Source organism: Penicillium expansum, assembly GCF_000769745.1.
Source record: "Penicillium expansum strain MD-8 chromosome Unknown contig172, whole genome shotgun sequence".
Classification (NCBI taxonomy): Eukaryota; Fungi; Ascomycota; class Eurotiomycetes; order Eurotiales; family Aspergillaceae; genus Penicillium; species Penicillium expansum.
The window spans coordinates 68281-84652 of record NW_015971241.1 but is presented as its reverse complement, the minus strand read 5'-3'; the positions used below and the strand labels follow the sequence as shown (position 1 = coordinate 84652).

General features: G+C 47.3%; 8 protein-coding genes across 8 annotated transcripts; 3 read left to right on the top strand and 5 right to left on the bottom strand.

Annotated features, from left to right (window-relative positions):
- Positions 1-135: 135 nt before the first annotated feature.
- On the top strand, positions 136-1199 carry PEX2_052610 (xanthine phosphoribosyltransferase; the record flags this gene model as incomplete). Its single annotated transcript, XM_016742535.1, has 5 exons — positions 136-168; positions 368-474; positions 540-861; positions 916-1031; positions 1106-1199. 5 exons carry the CDS (start codon positions 136-138, stop codon positions 1197-1199), a joined length of 672 nt encoding a protein of 223 aa, XP_016601046.1.
- Positions 1200-1796: 597 nt separating this feature from the next.
- On the bottom strand, positions 1797-2232 carry PEX2_052600 (dolichol-phosphate mannosyltransferase subunit 3; the record flags this gene model as incomplete). The annotated part of the gene is made up of 3 exons (XM_016742534.1): positions 1797-1958; positions 2046-2114; positions 2185-2232. The coding sequence occupies 3 exons, from the start codon at positions 2230-2232 to the stop codon at positions 1797-1799; spliced, it is 279 nt and encodes a 92-aa protein (XP_016601045.1).
- A 604-nt stretch (positions 2233-2836) lies between these two features.
- PEX2_052590 (Short-chain dehydrogenase/reductase SDR) lies at positions 2837-3695 on the bottom strand (the record flags this gene model as incomplete). The annotated part of the gene is made up of 3 exons (XM_016742533.1): positions 2837-3125; positions 3177-3541; positions 3609-3695. The coding sequence occupies 3 exons, from the start codon at positions 3693-3695 to the stop codon at positions 2837-2839; spliced, it is 741 nt and encodes a 246-aa protein (XP_016601044.1).
- A 1743-nt stretch (positions 3696-5438) lies between these two features.
- On the top strand, positions 5439-7805 carry PEX2_052580 (uncharacterized protein; the record flags this gene model as incomplete). The annotated part of the gene is made up of 6 exons (XM_016742532.1): positions 5439-5856; positions 5910-6044; positions 6095-6214; positions 6266-6400; positions 6454-7640; positions 7692-7805. The coding sequence occupies 6 exons, from the start codon at positions 5439-5441 to the stop codon at positions 7803-7805; spliced, it is 2109 nt and encodes a 702-aa protein (XP_016601043.1).
- Positions 7806-8154: 349 nt separating this feature from the next.
- Positions 8155-9462, bottom strand: PEX2_052570 (uncharacterized protein; the record flags this gene model as incomplete). Its single annotated transcript, XM_016742531.1, has 2 exons — positions 8155-9075; positions 9127-9462. 2 exons carry the CDS (start codon positions 9460-9462, stop codon positions 8155-8157), a joined length of 1257 nt encoding a protein of 418 aa, XP_016601042.1.
- Positions 9463-10215: 753 nt separating this feature from the next.
- Positions 10216-12226, top strand: PEX2_052560 (ABC1 kinase family protein; the record flags this gene model as incomplete). The annotated part of the gene is made up of 3 exons (XM_016742530.1): positions 10216-10587; positions 10650-11992; positions 12049-12226. 3 exons carry the CDS (start codon positions 10216-10218, stop codon positions 12224-12226), a joined length of 1893 nt encoding a protein of 630 aa, XP_016601041.1.
- Positions 12227-12624: 398 nt separating this feature from the next.
- On the bottom strand, positions 12625-13739 carry PEX2_052550 (holocytochrome c synthase CYC3; the record flags this gene model as incomplete). The annotated part of the gene is made up of 3 exons (XM_016742529.1): positions 12625-12880; positions 12938-13599; positions 13662-13739. The coding sequence occupies 3 exons, from the start codon at positions 13737-13739 to the stop codon at positions 12625-12627; spliced, it is 996 nt and encodes a 331-aa protein (XP_016601040.1).
- A 327-nt stretch (positions 13740-14066) lies between these two features.
- On the bottom strand, positions 14067-15356 carry PEX2_052540 (uncharacterized protein; the record flags this gene model as incomplete). Its single annotated transcript, XM_016742528.1, has 3 exons — positions 14067-14865; positions 14923-15047; positions 15105-15356. The coding sequence occupies 3 exons, from the start codon at positions 15354-15356 to the stop codon at positions 14067-14069; spliced, it is 1176 nt and encodes a 391-aa protein (XP_016601039.1).
- Positions 15357-16372: the final 1016 nt, after the last annotated feature.

The following is a 16372-nucleotide window of genomic DNA, read 5'->3' as shown; positions in this document are numbered from 1 at the left end:
ATTTTTTTCCTTCTCTGTGGAAAAACATTCGACAACTGTGAACACCTCACTGGTTGATACCTTGTCTTTATTGGACTCTCATTGATCATCTTCATATCCCTATTCAATTTCGGAATCATCCTAACAACCGCCAATATGTCGCAAAAGCAATATGCCACCTACAACGATGTAAGAATTCCAGTCTATTGACTAGTCAAAATCTCGCTGTGTTGGTCAAAAAAAGATGTTGAAGACATTGAAGACACACATGAACAGCAACATCAAGATCCCTCAACCCCGCAAAAATGCAGATTGTCTTATCGCAGTCCACAATTAAAATCCCTCTGAACTTTAAAAGGACCAAGACTAATGCAAATAACTGTGACAGGTCCACAATCTCTGCAAGAACTCGGCAAAAGCGCCTCTCGGGTCCTTTGATATCAACCTTATAATCGCCATCGGCGGTGGTGGTTACATCCCTGCCCGCATCCTCCGGTATGTTCAATCTTCACGTGCGACTCTATCTCGACTATACTGATGATCCCTACTTGCAAAAACAGGTCCTTCCTCAAGACCCCCGGTGGACCTAACATTCCTATCCAGGCCATCGGTCTATCCCTCTACGAGCGCTTGGGCACAGACAGCGTTGAGGAGGTCCCCGGTACTAAGGTCACCCGTTTGCAATGGCTCGACATAAACTCCTCCATGGCCAACTTGATTGGCAAGAACGTTCTTATCGTCGACGAGGTCGATGATACCCGTACAACCCTACAATACGCCGTGGAGGAGCTCGAGAAGGATGTGAATGAAGCCCAGAAGCAGCTCCCTCCCGGGGACGAGAGGAAGCACCTGAAGACTAACTTCTTTGTCTTCGTTCTGCACGTAAGTTTTTTTGTCTCTCTAGACGTTGATGGGTTTGGCTGACAGCTGGAATAGAACAAGCAAAAGGCTAAGAAGGGTGAGCTACCCAAAGATATGACCGAGAACGACAAACGTTACCACGCCGCGGTCACCACTGGGGATGTCTGGATCTGCTACCCTTGGGAGGCTGAGTATGTTATACCTCAAACTTTCTCCCCTCTGGATTCTGGCTGATTTGTTTTCTTTTTTTCTTCTCTTCTTGCAGAAACATTGAAGACCACGATAAGCTGGCTAAGGAAAGCCCTATCGTCGATATTTCGGGCAAGAAACCTACCGCCACAGAACCCTCTACCGTTTAAGCCAATGATTGCATTATCATAAGCATTCTATTTTGCGCGGCGCTCTGACAGTTTATATCGAAGACTTCATTTGTCCTCGATTTTACTGTCCATGCTCAGACCAGCTGCATAAACCTGAGCATGTAATTTTTACGATATCCTTGATGAATTTCTATAGAAAAAGTTCTTTCTTTTTGGCAGATTGGCAGACTAGCAGGCTGCTCCCAAAAGGTTTTTTTGACTTGAAACTGCTCTGGCGCCCGTGCTTCGTTTCTTTCTGAAAGAAAATGCCCCAGTAATCACCAGGGGTTTTGCTGTCACGACCAACCGGAAACCCGGGCCTTGAGTCCTCCAACATTGTTTTGCAGACATTGAATTGTAGACGGGTATCAAGAGAATATGGCATTGGTAGCGAAACAAAAAGTCACTGGAGCATAGTGTATTATATTGATCCGGCGCAGCCATGTTAATCCTGCGAAGATAAAAGCCTCCGCGTCCAAGTACCAATCTACAGTCTGAACTTCCCAGACTCAGACTCAGACCCAGATCCTGTCTGCCTGGGTTCTAGACCCGAGTATCTGGTTATCAGTCTGATCCATGCGCACATCAATCTCTCATTTAATCGACCTCAACCTTGCCCTGGCGCAACTCCACTTTGGCAAGCTCAATCTCCTTTTGTAGCTCGGCGTGTGCCTCGGGGACATCGTTGAAGGTGAAGATTGCCACACCCAGGCGGGCGAGGAGGTAGCAAGCGAAGACGATAAGCGTGTAGAATGGGAGCTGGGTAGTTATAGGTTAGTCTTTATTCCATCGACGCATTCGAAAACTGAATTGGGGGTCGTGGGGTTGACGGGGTGGGTAACGTACAACCGGAATGATTTCAGTCTGGACAGTCTCATTCAGGGGAACGAGTCCAAGGAAAAGGGAAAGGTAGAGCTGATGGATTGTCAGTAAGGTCCATGCGGGATTGTGTTCCTTTCTGAGATGGAGGGACTTCGTAGCATACCGAGGAGACAAGGAGAAGAACGGAGAGGGTCTGGACAGCGCGCGTCATGGTGAAATCGGTAGATGAGATGAGATATTCACAAAGGAGAGAAGAGAGGTCAATTGTGAAGATAGCACCGGTTTATTGTAGCAAAAATGAGAGACTCGGGGGTGTTGCAGTGCTATATGCGGCAAAGGCCAGCTTGGGCGATGCGCTTCTTGGCGCCCGGACCGGGTCACTGATCTTGTGTACCTGCTAAGTCTGTAGTGATACCTAGAGGGAACGGCTTAGATTTCAAGGGACTACTATATGTATGATCTAGTTAAACATAAATTTTCGTCTATATATAATTCTCCCATATGTTTGAAAGTAACATTAGAAGATTAAAAGAGAGAAGAACGAACATACAACGTAGACAGTTCTGTCTGCCCTTCCGCTTTGAGCACGCGGGCTCCACCTGGGCAGGGCATGTGCTTATGTAAGCAATCGACTCGACCTCAATCAAATGCACACACTACAGCAGACATATTCTTTCATGCTTTAACATTTTCATAGGGTCTAGAACCAACTATCGACGAGGCAGTATATTCTCATTTTATAGCAAGAAGACCTACTCCATAGCTTGGCCTAGATTCGGCGCGCTCCGATCTGCCCATGATCTATGGAACTATGATCACCATTCCTGGACCTCACCCGAGAACCGCACGAACTTGCCGCCATACTGCTCCTTAGTACCCGTGCTCAGAACCTCAACCATCCCGGTGATGGAATTCTCATAGCTATCCGGCGCCTCCTCCAGGCCCCAAAGCTGCGCAGCAGCATTGCCCATCTCGGTCTGTACCCAGCCAGGATCCAAGACAAACGCATTGAGCCATTCATCCTCAGCGTTGATCCGAACGCCATACCAGTTGAGAAGCGATTTGGATGCACCATACGCCGCACTTGGGACTGGGGGTTGACGTCTAGAAAGAATTAGCTTACATGTACTTTGCCCCGAATTTGAGCAGACATACGCGAGACCACCGGCCCCGGATCCCATAATAGCATAAATGGGCTTTCCAGTCGACTTCTGCAGCAGATCACGTGTAGCCTGGTACAACGAGACAACGCTCAATACGTTGACATCAATATGCTCCACTATATCGGTCCGCCTGACGTCCTTCACGAGAGGATATAATTTGGCAATGCCGGCATTGGCGACGACAATGTCGAGATGGGTGATTCCCTGATCGGTAGCTTCTTTGATAGCATCAAAGGGAGACTGCTCAACGCTCGCTTCATACTTGACTACTATCACACGGCTACCCTCGCCTGTGGAAAGCTCGGCAAGTGCCTGGGAGGTCGAGTGCGCTGGATCGCGGACAGCAGCTATAACAATCTATCGGGGATTTGGTTTCAGTGACTGCCTTGAATTGCACTTGAAACAGGAGAAGATAAGCATTTACATGGCCCGGTTTAGCGACGAAACCCTTGACCAGCCCTTGACCCAAGCCACGATTGGCACCGGTGATGAAGACAATGATAGGGGCCATTATGGGTAGTAATGATCCTTTGAGGGCTCGATAATTGGATATAGAAAAAGGCAATGAGAATATGCGTCTGATTGATTGACTCGAAGTGGATCCCGTCAAATGCAGCGAAACTGAAGTATAATATCTTGTATATGTCCGACTCAATGTACACTTATATATGTTTCTAAGTGAGAGTCAAACAGGCACTGTTGATTATCAATCCATAGGTATCCCATAGCTAATCTCCAATATCTAGCGATTAAGTATCTGATTACAAATGCAGGTGATCCCTGCTGCACCTCCAACCCAGAAGGCTGAATTATCACCATCTCAATGGATGATTGCGCGGTCAATAAAGTATCTACGTACTTCTATTAACTTGAAAGGGGAAAGCGGCCATCTGCACACTGATCACACCATCAATCACCGAGGGAAGTCTGATATTGCAGAATTGAACAAGAATATGTTACAGTTACCTGCTCTCGGATCCATATTGCAAAAGTAAACTTGATGACGAACATGTAGTTTATAATAAAAGTGTGATAATTTATGGAAATCAGCGCCGATATAAGTATGTTTAAACCAGAAACGACCTTAACTGCTAGTGGTAGGAAGGTATTGTATGCAACGAAATAACGGGAGCACCGAGATCACGTTCCCTAACTTGCCCTAGACCCTACGCCAAGGAATCGATTTTATGGATTTATCTACCTTAAATTTTTGATACTGAGCACAGAAGGTGTACTACTATGAGATAACGCTGGTCGAGCATTGAAGTGAGCCTTTTCGGAATGCTGAAAGCCTTTACTGGTATTTGTGAACGTCTTCATGCTATTACTGATACGCATTAAGACTAAAGGAAATTGACACACGAGCACAGTTAGTGGTCATCTTTCCCAAAATTAGAAGCCCTAGGCTACTGGTTAAGGAACTGTAGGATAATGGTTAGTCCATCAAGCTTATGTAATTCTCCCTGATTGGGAAATTATCATGATTCATTCCTTGAATATCGTGGTTCGATTCCGCGCAGCTCCATTCTTTTTTTTTTCTTCTTTTTTTTCCCTTCCTGGATCTATGTATTTTATAGCCCAAATTCTATAGGGAGACAAGATATTACAAATTAATCTGATATTGCATATTCCCTATAGATATATATTTACTGTTTCTCTGGTTTCTTTTCTGTCTACCTACGAGCTTCCAAAAAGCTTTGTACACACATCCATAGCAGTCCAAGCGGAACACGTAATCACGAGAATTGATATTCATTCTCAATGATTATATAGATATACTAAATAGATAGTACATATGTAGTTTTCATGTCTATCCAAATGAGTGAAGGTGCAATATAAGAAACATGATGGCTCCATATAACAGTATCCTCGGGCTTAACCTAAACGAGATTGGTGCCTGAATCAACCTCAGGCAGCACACTCCGTCTCTCCACGAAGAGTCTAAACTTACTTTGTATCTGCGATATTTCTAGTGACGAGCCGCTTGTCTTCCACTAATATCAATAGTCCATTTTAGGCACTCGTTGCCTGATTAAAAGCCACCAGCACTCTCATATCAGAGCATACCCTGTTTGTTGACAGTGTTTAAATTGTTGCGACGGGTCAACAGGCTGCCATCTAGGCTCCTCCATCTAACTGAGAAGGCCTTTCCCGTTCGGCCAAGGAATTCACATCTTCATATCTTCAACTCCACACGGACCCTTCCAAATTAACCCACACTCCGGAGGCAACTATCTGGCCTCGATTCGGCAAGATGTCTTCCGCGGGTATATCTACCGCCCAACTGGCCGTTCACGGGGATGCTGGCCACTCAGTCTCGAAAAGGAGTGATTTGGAATTGCTTCCTATCAAAAATATTCTCTCGGATCTACCGGAGATTTCTTCTTCTTTACCACCCCGCAAGGAAATCATTGACTCGGAAGAGCAACAGGACATGTTCCGTGAATTGCGAGACATCATTGAAAAGGCCCTGGAGGTCGACGAGGCTGGAAATAGCTTCGATCTCAAGGAACTCCATGCCTCTCTTGAGGAGGCCGATGCAAACACAAAACGCGGGCGACGGGACGCCGACACCCTGCAAAGCGTGAGCGCTACTCTGCAAAAGCTCTGGGCTTGTAACTCCGAGTATTTGGTTCAAGCTGCTGAAATTATTGCGGACGGTAGCAGAGATCGTGAGTCGATCCTATATACATGTCAATTTTATAACTTGCTCATTATGTTTCAGCTTCATGGCGTGCTCCATTTGGCCAGTCTGGCGTTCTGAAATTCTTCCTGGATGTGGTTTCTTTGAAGGGCGATGTCGATACCAGCTTGTTGCTTCACTCATTGCGAGTTATTGGAAACTCGTGTGCCGATACAGGTATGCTGCAATCACTTATATGTGTGCCCATATAACTAATGTTGATGCAGACGAGAATAGGGAGATTGTTGTGAAGGGAAACTATACGCTTTCTATCATTCGATACTTCCTTGATCCAGATTTGATTTTTGTTGCCATTCCAGTAATCTACAACATTTGCATGGATTACAGTATGTTCAGAAAGAACCGGCTGGTAACACGTCTTGCTAATGTGATATCAGAACCGGCACATACTCAGATAGCTACCAACCGGACAGCTTACATCTTATTGAAGTTGATCAAAGATGGCGAGATCGGAGACAATGAGGCTCTACTCAATTTCTCATACGACTTGATTGAGTTAGCCTCAGAACAAGGTACGCTTTATCCCAACCCCAGTCTGTTTCCCTATCTAACATGTAATCTACAGCCGAAGGCATTGAACACTCCCCCGACGGAACAATTCTACTGCTGATGGAGCTTGCCATTGATGAGACCCTTGATCTTGCACATTTCTCATCACTGGCAACTTCTCTTGCTGCTTACCTGGAAAACGAAAAGTTTCAGAATGTCTGCGTGTCGAATGGAATGGTGGAAGGCGTGCTGGATGTCCTGCGCCATTCATTTTCGATTGTGGTGGATCCTTCTTTTAGCGAAGACGTCAAGGCTCTCGCGCAGCTCCGCCTCAAAATTAACCAGGCTTTGGCTGAGGTATCTGCCTCACCATTGTTCGCCCAATACTATCCCCTTGATTCTCCTCTTTCAAAGACATTGAAGTCATGGGTGGTTGCAACCGAAGATCAACTTCAGATCTGCGCTTGTGTCATGCTTGGAAATCTCGCCCGGTCCGACGAGGTTTGCCAGGTGATGGTCCGGGACCTGAAAATCCACGAAGAATTGATATCCGTTCTCACGGGAGATGCCCATGGTGCGGTATTGCACTCTTCGCTTGGTTTCCTGAAGAACCTTGCAATTGCCGGCGACAACAGAGCCATTCTTGGAGAAGCTGGTATCATTCCTGCCATTTCACGATTATGGGCGTATGAATCAGTTCCACAGGTTCAATTCTCGGCTGCAAGTATTGCGCGTCAGGTGATTATCTCCTCAATGGATAATATCTCTCGTCTTCTCGCTCCTCTTTCACAAGATGTTGATTCCCCGGCCCACCAACGGACCTATCTGTCTCTGCTCCTGTCTCTTTTCGAGAAAACAGATTCCACACCAATCAAGACTGAAATCGGACGGACAGTTGCTTCAATCTGTCGGACTGTTAGCCCCAAGGCTCGCGATGCAGATGAAGAAGCAATGTCCTTGCTCAACCGGCTGTACACCTTGCACGAGGGTGTTTCACTGCCAGTAGGTGCGATGATCACACAGACTCAATGGCCTGTCGTTCGCAGTGAAGGCTGGTTTGCTCTGGCTCTAATGGCGACAAACAAACTCGGTTGTGCCGCCGTTGTAGACTGCTTCCACAAGACAGAAGTTACCGAGTTGCTCAAGACGACCCTAGGAGGGGGAACCCCCAATCAAGATAATGCCGAGGAGACAGACAAGTCACAGGAGACCAAAGACCGTGACAACGCTTTTGTGCTTGTGCAAGGACTGCTGATGAACGAGGTGAGTTTCCCGTCCTAGGATAACACTAGTCATTTACTAACCGGAAAATAGTCTGGTGCACTTCCTGTGGGTTATAGAGATATGCTGGAAGACTTGGTGAGGGTCAATGCCTCACAGCTGAAGGCTGCAACAGATGCTTGGGTGGAGAACTCCAACATGATATGATGTATTTGAAACAAGTGTTATCATTGTTGCATATGATGTGATACATCGGCCAAATATGTGCTTTGTGTTCAGATGTGGAACCAATATTGTCTAGAAATGGACCCAAAAGAAGGCTATAGAATAACTCTCCAGAGAGACCAAAGAACAACATTTCTCGTTGTATGTCCCTCAAAACATGACAGTTTGAACGAAGCATCGCTATGGGCGTATATATAGCTTGAAAACCTACTTCTTTACAAGAATCTAGTTGTAGACTCGCAGAAGTTGAGCAAAAATTGTTGGGTATATACGTATATGTACATGTAAATTCCTCCATTAATTGACACAACCTGATACCCAGGGGTTTCGATCACTCAGTCTGCAAACACACTTTCTCCTGCGCATATGCCCGGTAGCGAGTTATGAGATCTGTGGCATCTAGACCAGCCGCACCTTGTCGAGCAGAATAATGTGAAACAAGCCCCTTGCCGTCTATAATGACATGCGGACGAGAGCCATCCGACATATGCCAATTGTGGGAGGATCCCTTTGGGTTGTTGCGGAAAATATCATGCACATCCTCTGCATCATTACCCCAGAAGCACCCGAAATTCTCGCTGGTGGGCTCGGTTGGATCGACCCACATCGGGAACTTGTAACGGCCCAAATCATTGTGCTCTAGATGGTGCAAGAATGAGTAATGTTGTTGTGCACCAACAGTCCAGTCATGTAGGGTTGGACCAGTTTCAGTATATACGGATCTCGCGATAGGATCTCGGCCAGAGCCCGCGTCTCTGGGGAGTAGCCAGCGATGCCCTTCAAATGGCGGCTCAAAGTCTTTGCGTACTTCAAAGTTCAGTGGGCCCTGCCAGCTTGGAAGACTCGAAGCGCGCCAGTCATACTTCAGTTGTGACTTTGATCGAGACGGTTGTTTCACGTCGTATAATTCAGGCAGATATGGGAGTGCAGTTCCCGGATGACTGTGAAGAGATGCGAGGGCTGCCTCATTTATCACATTGGCCGATACCATCAGTGTGCTTGGATTATCGAGTTTCGTCTTGACGATGGTTGAAATGGCGTTATCTTCTAGAAACACGATGTCGCCGTCGATTCGGATGTACATCACATTATCCTTTGCAACTTTCCACTCCATTTCATGGCCGCGAGAAGAAATAGTATATTCGGGTGTTTGATTCACGATAGAGTACAGCCATTCCATGCTGACAGCGTCATCGGTCTGCGGCACAAAGACGACCTGATCAAGAAATCCATTATTATGGACTAAGTTTTTCTTGAATTATGTTAGAATTACTCCATATAGTGAGGGGTAGATTGTACATACCTGCAGATAGCAGTCCAATATTGCTGTACGCTCATGGTAATGGAAAGGAACCAGAGCAACTATCTTGAAGCCCTGCGGCTTAGAGTAATGACCCGTTCCTTGCGAGAATGCGAAGAATGGGGAAATCTCCTTGCGAAACAGCAACGAAGTGATATCAAAGGATATAAGCCCCGGGTTGGAGTAGGCTAACACGATAAAAATAATGCTTGCATAGCCAATAACGCCCCACAGAAGGACGCAGGCCCAATCGCGCCAGTGCGAGTGCTTCTTCTCATTGTTGGACTCGACATCGCGAAGGTTCTGGGTGCAACCCATGATTAGCAGTTCCCGCGCCATCTAGCAGTCGTCTGAGGAACTAAAGATGATGGAAAATCCTATTGTGAATCTACGGGCATCACGGCCTAATTTAATGTCGAGCAAAACCATCTTTCCGGTCGTTTGGATAAGGCTCGATGATCCGTTTTCGGGACATTGAAGTCCTAGCAGTCACTAACAGAAACCGTTATAAAATAAGATCGACCCCCCTCAACTCTTTCTCCTTGACAAAGAGTTATGATCCGCTGTGTATATTGCCGGATTGGGTAATAGTTGATTGCAAGCGGACGAAGGACGAGGAATGTGGTTGTGGAATGCAGGCGTCGATGACTTTGGAAGATTAGCTAGAGCTTAAACAGAGCTTTTGATGTACAACTTATGGAGTACGATGAATAGGTTTATCTTCATAATTGACAAAGTTATGCATATTTTGTACTTTACAAGTTGCGAGCGTGTATAGTTGGTGATGGGGGGTGTCTTGTTTGTCTTGTTTGTCTATGACGTCGCAGCACGTGTTTATCGTCCAGAATCTTGACCAGGAGCTCTATCCCGAGGCTGCTACCTACTTCTACCTCTACTTTTCTACTAGCTTCATCATTCTATGCCAATATTATATGCCTGCATGATAACATGAGGGCGGCCGGTCTCTTCGGCCGTTTCTGTCTCAAACGTGGACTTCCGCGTCTCCCTCGACACCATTTCAGTCGCCCGCCATGGCCTCGGCAACTACTGAAAGGCACACCGCGAAGGGCTCCCGTAATAGGCGGAGTTATCATGGCCACTCTGGCTCCAGCGGCATTTTTGAAGCTTGCGGAAGAGAATGATGGCCACGACAAGACTGGGGAAATGCAGATGCTGGAGGCTTCGCGCGAAGAGGTCCGGAAGACGGTTTCACCTGACGCGCAAGGCATCTCGAAGCTCTGCCAGACAATATGGGTCTATTTTTATTGCTATGTCTATGACCCTATTGCTACAGGGATCCGCTTCATTCACCTTGCCGTCATATTCATTCCGGTTGTCGTTACGGTGCCCGCCATTTGGCTTGGTCGAAAAGTGCAGGACCGGGATGGCGCGCGGTCTGGCACATTGTGGTGGTATCGGTTCCTGGTGAAGTCAATGGAGCGGGCTGGTCCGGCGTTTATCAAGGTATGCTTTTGTTGGCGAAGAACTGTCTTAAGACTGAACTGACAGGGTGACTTCTTGAATAGCTCGGCCAATGGGCTGCATCACGAACAGATATCTTCCCACCGGAAATGTGCAACATAATGTCCTCACTCCACTCAAATGCCCCCGCTCACTCACTTCATCAAACGAAGCGCATCATCCGCAAAGCATTCAACGGACTGCCATTCGAGGACATATTTGAAGAGTTCCAGGAGGAACCACTGGGGGTTGGAGCGATTGCACAGGTTTACAAGGCGAAGTTGAAACCGAGCCTCGCTGCAACCAACGAAGAAGAGTTGGGCATCGAACCACCAACGCTGGGTGAGAAGGTTCGAAAAAACGTCGACGTGCTGGTCAAGAGTTCCCCGCAGCGGGTGCCATCATCGTATGTCGCCATCAAGGTGCAGCACCCCAGGGTTGAACAAATGATACATAGAGACTTACGGATCATGTCTTTTTTTGCTCACATGATCAATGCCATCCCCACAATGCACTGGCTGTCTTTCCCTGATGAAGTACAACAGTTTGGGGAAATGATGAAGCTACAACTGGACCTTCGGATTGAAGCCGCTAACCTCGTCATATTCCGCCAGAAATTCAATTCTCGCACTACTGCTTGGTTCCCATACCCATACTTAGAATACACCACCCGCGAGGTGTTGGTTGAGGAATTTGCCCAGGGCATCCCATTGGCCACCTTCTTGGATATCGGAGGGGGTTTATATCAGCACGATATTGCCAATGAAGGCCTTGATGCATTCTTGCACATGCTACTCATAGACAATTTTGTTCATGCCGATCTCCATCCGGGGAACATCATGGTTCGTTTCTACCGGCCCAGCGAGCTGGACCTTTCCCTTGGCAAGCATTCGCGTGCGTTCAATGCCCCGACACGGGCCGAAGTTGATGTGACAGAGGCAGTCCTTGAGCGGTTACGTCCGAATCTCAACGACACCGAGGATTGGAAGGCTGCTCTTTCCCAGCTCAACGACGAGGGGTATCGACCGCAGTTGATATTCATCGACACTGGTCTTGTCACTCAACTAAATGAGACCAACCGGCGGAACTTCCTGGACCTCTTTCGAGCTATCGCTGAATTTGACGGATACCGGGCTGGTCAGCTTATGGTCGAGCGATGTCGAACACCGGAAGAGGTCATTGATCCAGAGATATTTGCGCTGAAAATGCAACATTTGGTTCTGAGCATCAAGTCTCGAACCTTCGCTCTGGGGAGTGTCAAGATTGGCGATATCCTCAGTGAGGTATTGACTATGGTCCGCGGGCACCACGTTCGGTTTGAAGGAGATTTTGTAAACGTCGTCATTTCATGTCTGCTGCTTGAAGGAATAGGACGTAGTTTGAACCCCAACCTAGATCTATTCAAGAGGTGAGTTGGCTCCACGAGGGCTTTTGACTTGTTCAACTGAAGCTGACTTTGTCTAGTGCACTTCCTATTCTACGACAATTGGGATCTGGAAGTTCATTCCTGGAGACTGTGCGCTCGGGCGACTACTCAATGCTCTGGGTTTGGGTCGGCTTGGAGGCTCGTGGAATGCTGCAGGCCAGCATCGAGAGTGTTGAGCATTGCGTCAAGTACGACCAACTGTCCCCTAATATATAAGACCATTCTCCTTTCTTCTTTTGTACCATACACGTCCCATTCTTCCCTGTTGATATGGAAGCTCAGATGACATGCCTGTTGAATGATAGAAATATAGTTATGTTTGGTTTATCTTTGATAGTTTAGAGCAAGACACTTATCTTTTGAAAATATCTGCAAGGAAATTGTGAAACCTCTGATATTTGAGGGGAAAGGTAAAAATTAATGCAAAGATATCATTATCATGTGTCTATTTTCATAGACTAACGGAAAAAGACCAAGGTTGCGATATAAGACAAGAGGGAGGAAGATGAACATCGTACAAGCACAAGCGAAGATAAGCAATAGAACGCCAGCGCCATGCCTCCGAATAATTACAAAGTGGAGTGGAGAAGCGGACAGCCTGGTCATTGCAGCTGTCAAGCACTCTTAGAGGCCTGTTCGCGAACAGATGCGCCGCTAGCCCTCCACCAGACATCACCTCCCCACCTCATTAAGCGCTCAACTGCGGCGGTCGGTGTATCTAACGCAGGGCGGATATCAAGGTGGAAGACAGGCAGTCCGTGAGGATCTGGGTCCCCAGAGTAGTAATCGATCACGTATCGAACTTCCTTCGGACCCGAAGGTGTCTGGCGGATGACATACCAATCGTGGCGGTCAAATGGAGGGCTTGTCCTGTTGAAATTGGAGTCAGCAATTTACTTAGTGTAAATACCGAGAGGACAGTCTTACTCAAACTTGCTGGGATACGCCCAGCTCAGTGCCTGGTATATCTGTGCCTTGGGTGACCACTCTTGCGGCCTACCCTGGAATCGGAGTAGACGAGGCTCGGACGTTGAATCGAATTTACCATTCTCGTCTGCATAGGTCAAGTCCATGCTCAGGTTTTCCTCGCCGCGGCGGCAGTGTTCCCATCCAGACTTGAGACCCTTGGCGAACACGCGCTCCCATCCCACGATTTCATCCCAGGCGCCTTCGTTCAGGAAGTTGTGAACGGCAACCATTGACTCCACCGCATCCTGGGGTGTATCTGTGTGTCCTTTGCGCAACATGGCGTTGTACATTTGTTGCGGAGATGGATACTCCCAGTTGCCTTCGCCATCGCCTCTTGGGATTGAAGAGCCTTCGCGCTCAACAGGAAGGTCAACAGTTTGATTAGCTGCACGCTCTTGGGAGATAGACGAGAACATGTAGTTCAAAGGATTGAGCTTTGAGAGGGTCGAGGGCTGCGCAGCGGTGTCGGTGGGTGGCTGCGGTGTTTGCGCCGGTGTTGATTTCGGGGCTGAGTAAAATGGAGAATCCTTCGACTTCATGGGGCAGCTGCTGGGGAGATCAGCAGCAGGAGCTGGCGAGGGTGAGGGCTTCGAGCCCGATTCATGCATCGGGCATCCCGGCTTTAGATAAGAGTCAGTCTAAATTATCAAAGCTATACATATACAGTATGCGCAAAACGAACCGGAGGAGATGCGTTCAAGGATGCATGTGGGATTGGGGCTACAGAAGCCTGCGGGGTGTCTGCCCAGAACCAACCCATTTTGAAGTATGAAGCAAAGAAATTTAATGGTAAGATCCAAGGCGAAAGTGAAGGCGCGATAAAAGACCGGAGAAAGCGGAGTGGACTTTTTTTGGATGACAAAAATTTGCCACGTGATAGGTCGAGCCTAAAGCGGTGAAATGTAAACAAATCTCCCGAGGTCCTCTGGGGGAGCTTTATATACTTCCCGAGGTCATTTCATGTATTTCTGTTCAATACATATTTGTACACTTCACAAACTCATTTTCTTTTTGTTTTCTTTTGCTTCTCATTACTATTACTGCTGGGGTTTGCCGTGCAAATTATACAAGTGCCCATCATTGAGAGCTAAGTAAGGGAGAGTGCACCCGTTCCAAGAAGAGATGAGAATTCCAGTTCCTCCGACTCGGATATAACAAACCCAGTCATCGCTTCGTCCCAGATAGAGCGCCAATTTAAGCTGTCCAAAGCCGCAACAAAGAAAAATTCAGTCATAAGTTTCGAAATTTGCTCCCATGATTGCCATCCACATATCATTGCAACACGGGCCAGCCGCTCTACAAACCATTGTCTCTCAGGTTGGCCAAGGGCACCTTGGGCTCCGACAAATAAAGCCCAAACATAAAGTCCAAAGGTTTGGTTTGGTAATCCCACAAGAAGAGACAATTTGCAGCCATCCAACGCTGTCTTGAGGTGTTTCGTAAGGGCTCGACCCAACCCAGATGATGAAGGCGAGACAATCAGGAAATGATTGAGATAACAAATAGATGCCACTCGAGTGACTGCTTCAACCGGATGAAGATTGGGCTCCGGGTTGGGGGAGCCTTCTGCATAGATATAGCTGAGAAGTTGGTGCTCTGCTTCGCAATTGAGGATGCGGAAAAAGTCTTGGTCGCCAGGTTTAATGACTGTAGGATTTGTCTGATAAGTGATGCTAAAGAATACCATGTCACGAAGCACACTTATAATTTTCAATAAGGAGGGGCTGAGGAATGTATTGGCCGAAAATCCCGTGCCTAGTCTGTTGAGAGGCGATGAAGCCAGTGGTCTGATTCGTTGTTGGATCTCCGAAGGGATTGGCTGTGCATCCCAAGTTAATGGAAAGACGGGTTTGGTCATTAGGCCCGAGGCGGCCTTGATGTCGGTTCTGTTTAATCAACTGTGAGCGGAACTCAGTAGAGAAGTGAACCGAAAACACACGTACGTGATAATGGCAGATAACATTGAGGAAGAACGAATACTCTCGTCTGTTATTCCACCCCGCAAATCAACCATACTTTTTAGCCCTGTTAGATGAGTATGAACCTCGCTGAACTCTCCGATAATCAGCTGTGGGATGTTAGCACTGCAACACACCAACCCGGCATTTACGAACAGAATCCATACCGAACCAGTGAGAAGGTTGATTATGGTATCAAATGCCTCATTGCTGAGTCTGCGACTCGGATCCCGTACTTTTGCGCTCATCTCTTGAATGGACTTTGCTCTCATCATACAATAGTCAGGGTCGTTGGTAAGCACCGAGTCCCAATTACCCGATCGCTGGCTTGCGAGAACGGCTCGATGTGCAGCGCACATGCTCATCAGCCCAAAGAAACTACCCGGATCCGAGAATGATGATCGAACCATTAGTTCCATCTCTTGGTTTGAATCTTTGCTGGTGTTCGGGAAAGTCATCGGTACGAATATGGTTTTCCCTTCCGCCTGTAGTTAGCTCTAGTTCTGGGGAGGCTCATGCAGTATGGACACTGAACATGACCAGAACAATAGGCAACGTTGAAATGAATAATACTTACAGTAGTACACCAAATGTGCAACCATCGACGGAAGCTCACTGGTACCGGGCAACGTAAAGAAAGGATCAAGAAACCATGATGTAGGTGGATTAGGATTTGAATGGAGAGGCAAAGGATAACCGGCACACCATCTGACGGGACGCCCACGATAAATCGAGGTAAACCCGTCTCCAGAGTCTGTGCCCAGTATGGAAGACGAAGCGGAAGACTGAGATGAAGCCCTCAACACCAATCTTTGTTCATCTGATTCATCAACGGTCGCCTTGGAAGTATCGGATTGCCCGCGATTCTGTCTGGATGTTCGTTTCAACCCAGCGAGTCTTTCACGTCGGCGTACATCGCGCATAACATGGGAGCGAATGGCCTTGCGTGCATTGACATCTTTAATCCTCTTAGAGGTCAAGTCGTCGTCGTGATCGATGAATGTAAAGGAAGGCCGATCCAGCGGCGCAGGTTTGGCCTTGGGTTCTAGTCGGGTGCTTCAGTTCAAGCTCTTGACAATCGAAGGGGGTGTCTTTTGGTGCAACTCTAACAATGTTGACTGATTGGGAAGTCCATAGGCAAATAGGAAACACAGGAAGACCAATATAAGTCAAAATGGATGTGAATTTGACCTCTTTTGAGGTCAAATACCCCCCCCCCTCCCCCAAAAAAAGACCAACAGGATTCAGGGTTCAGTAAGGCTAGGTTTCCCAGCCAATATAAGATATAATCAAACCAGAAAGCACTGACCTGAATGGGTATGCTGAGGCGAACCAAAGGTGAAAGGCTGCAGATGATCCATCCGAAGGCCAAGGCAAGTTCGGAATGCAAAGGAAGAGAGGCAAAACACAGAAGACAAACCAATAAAGAAGTGGA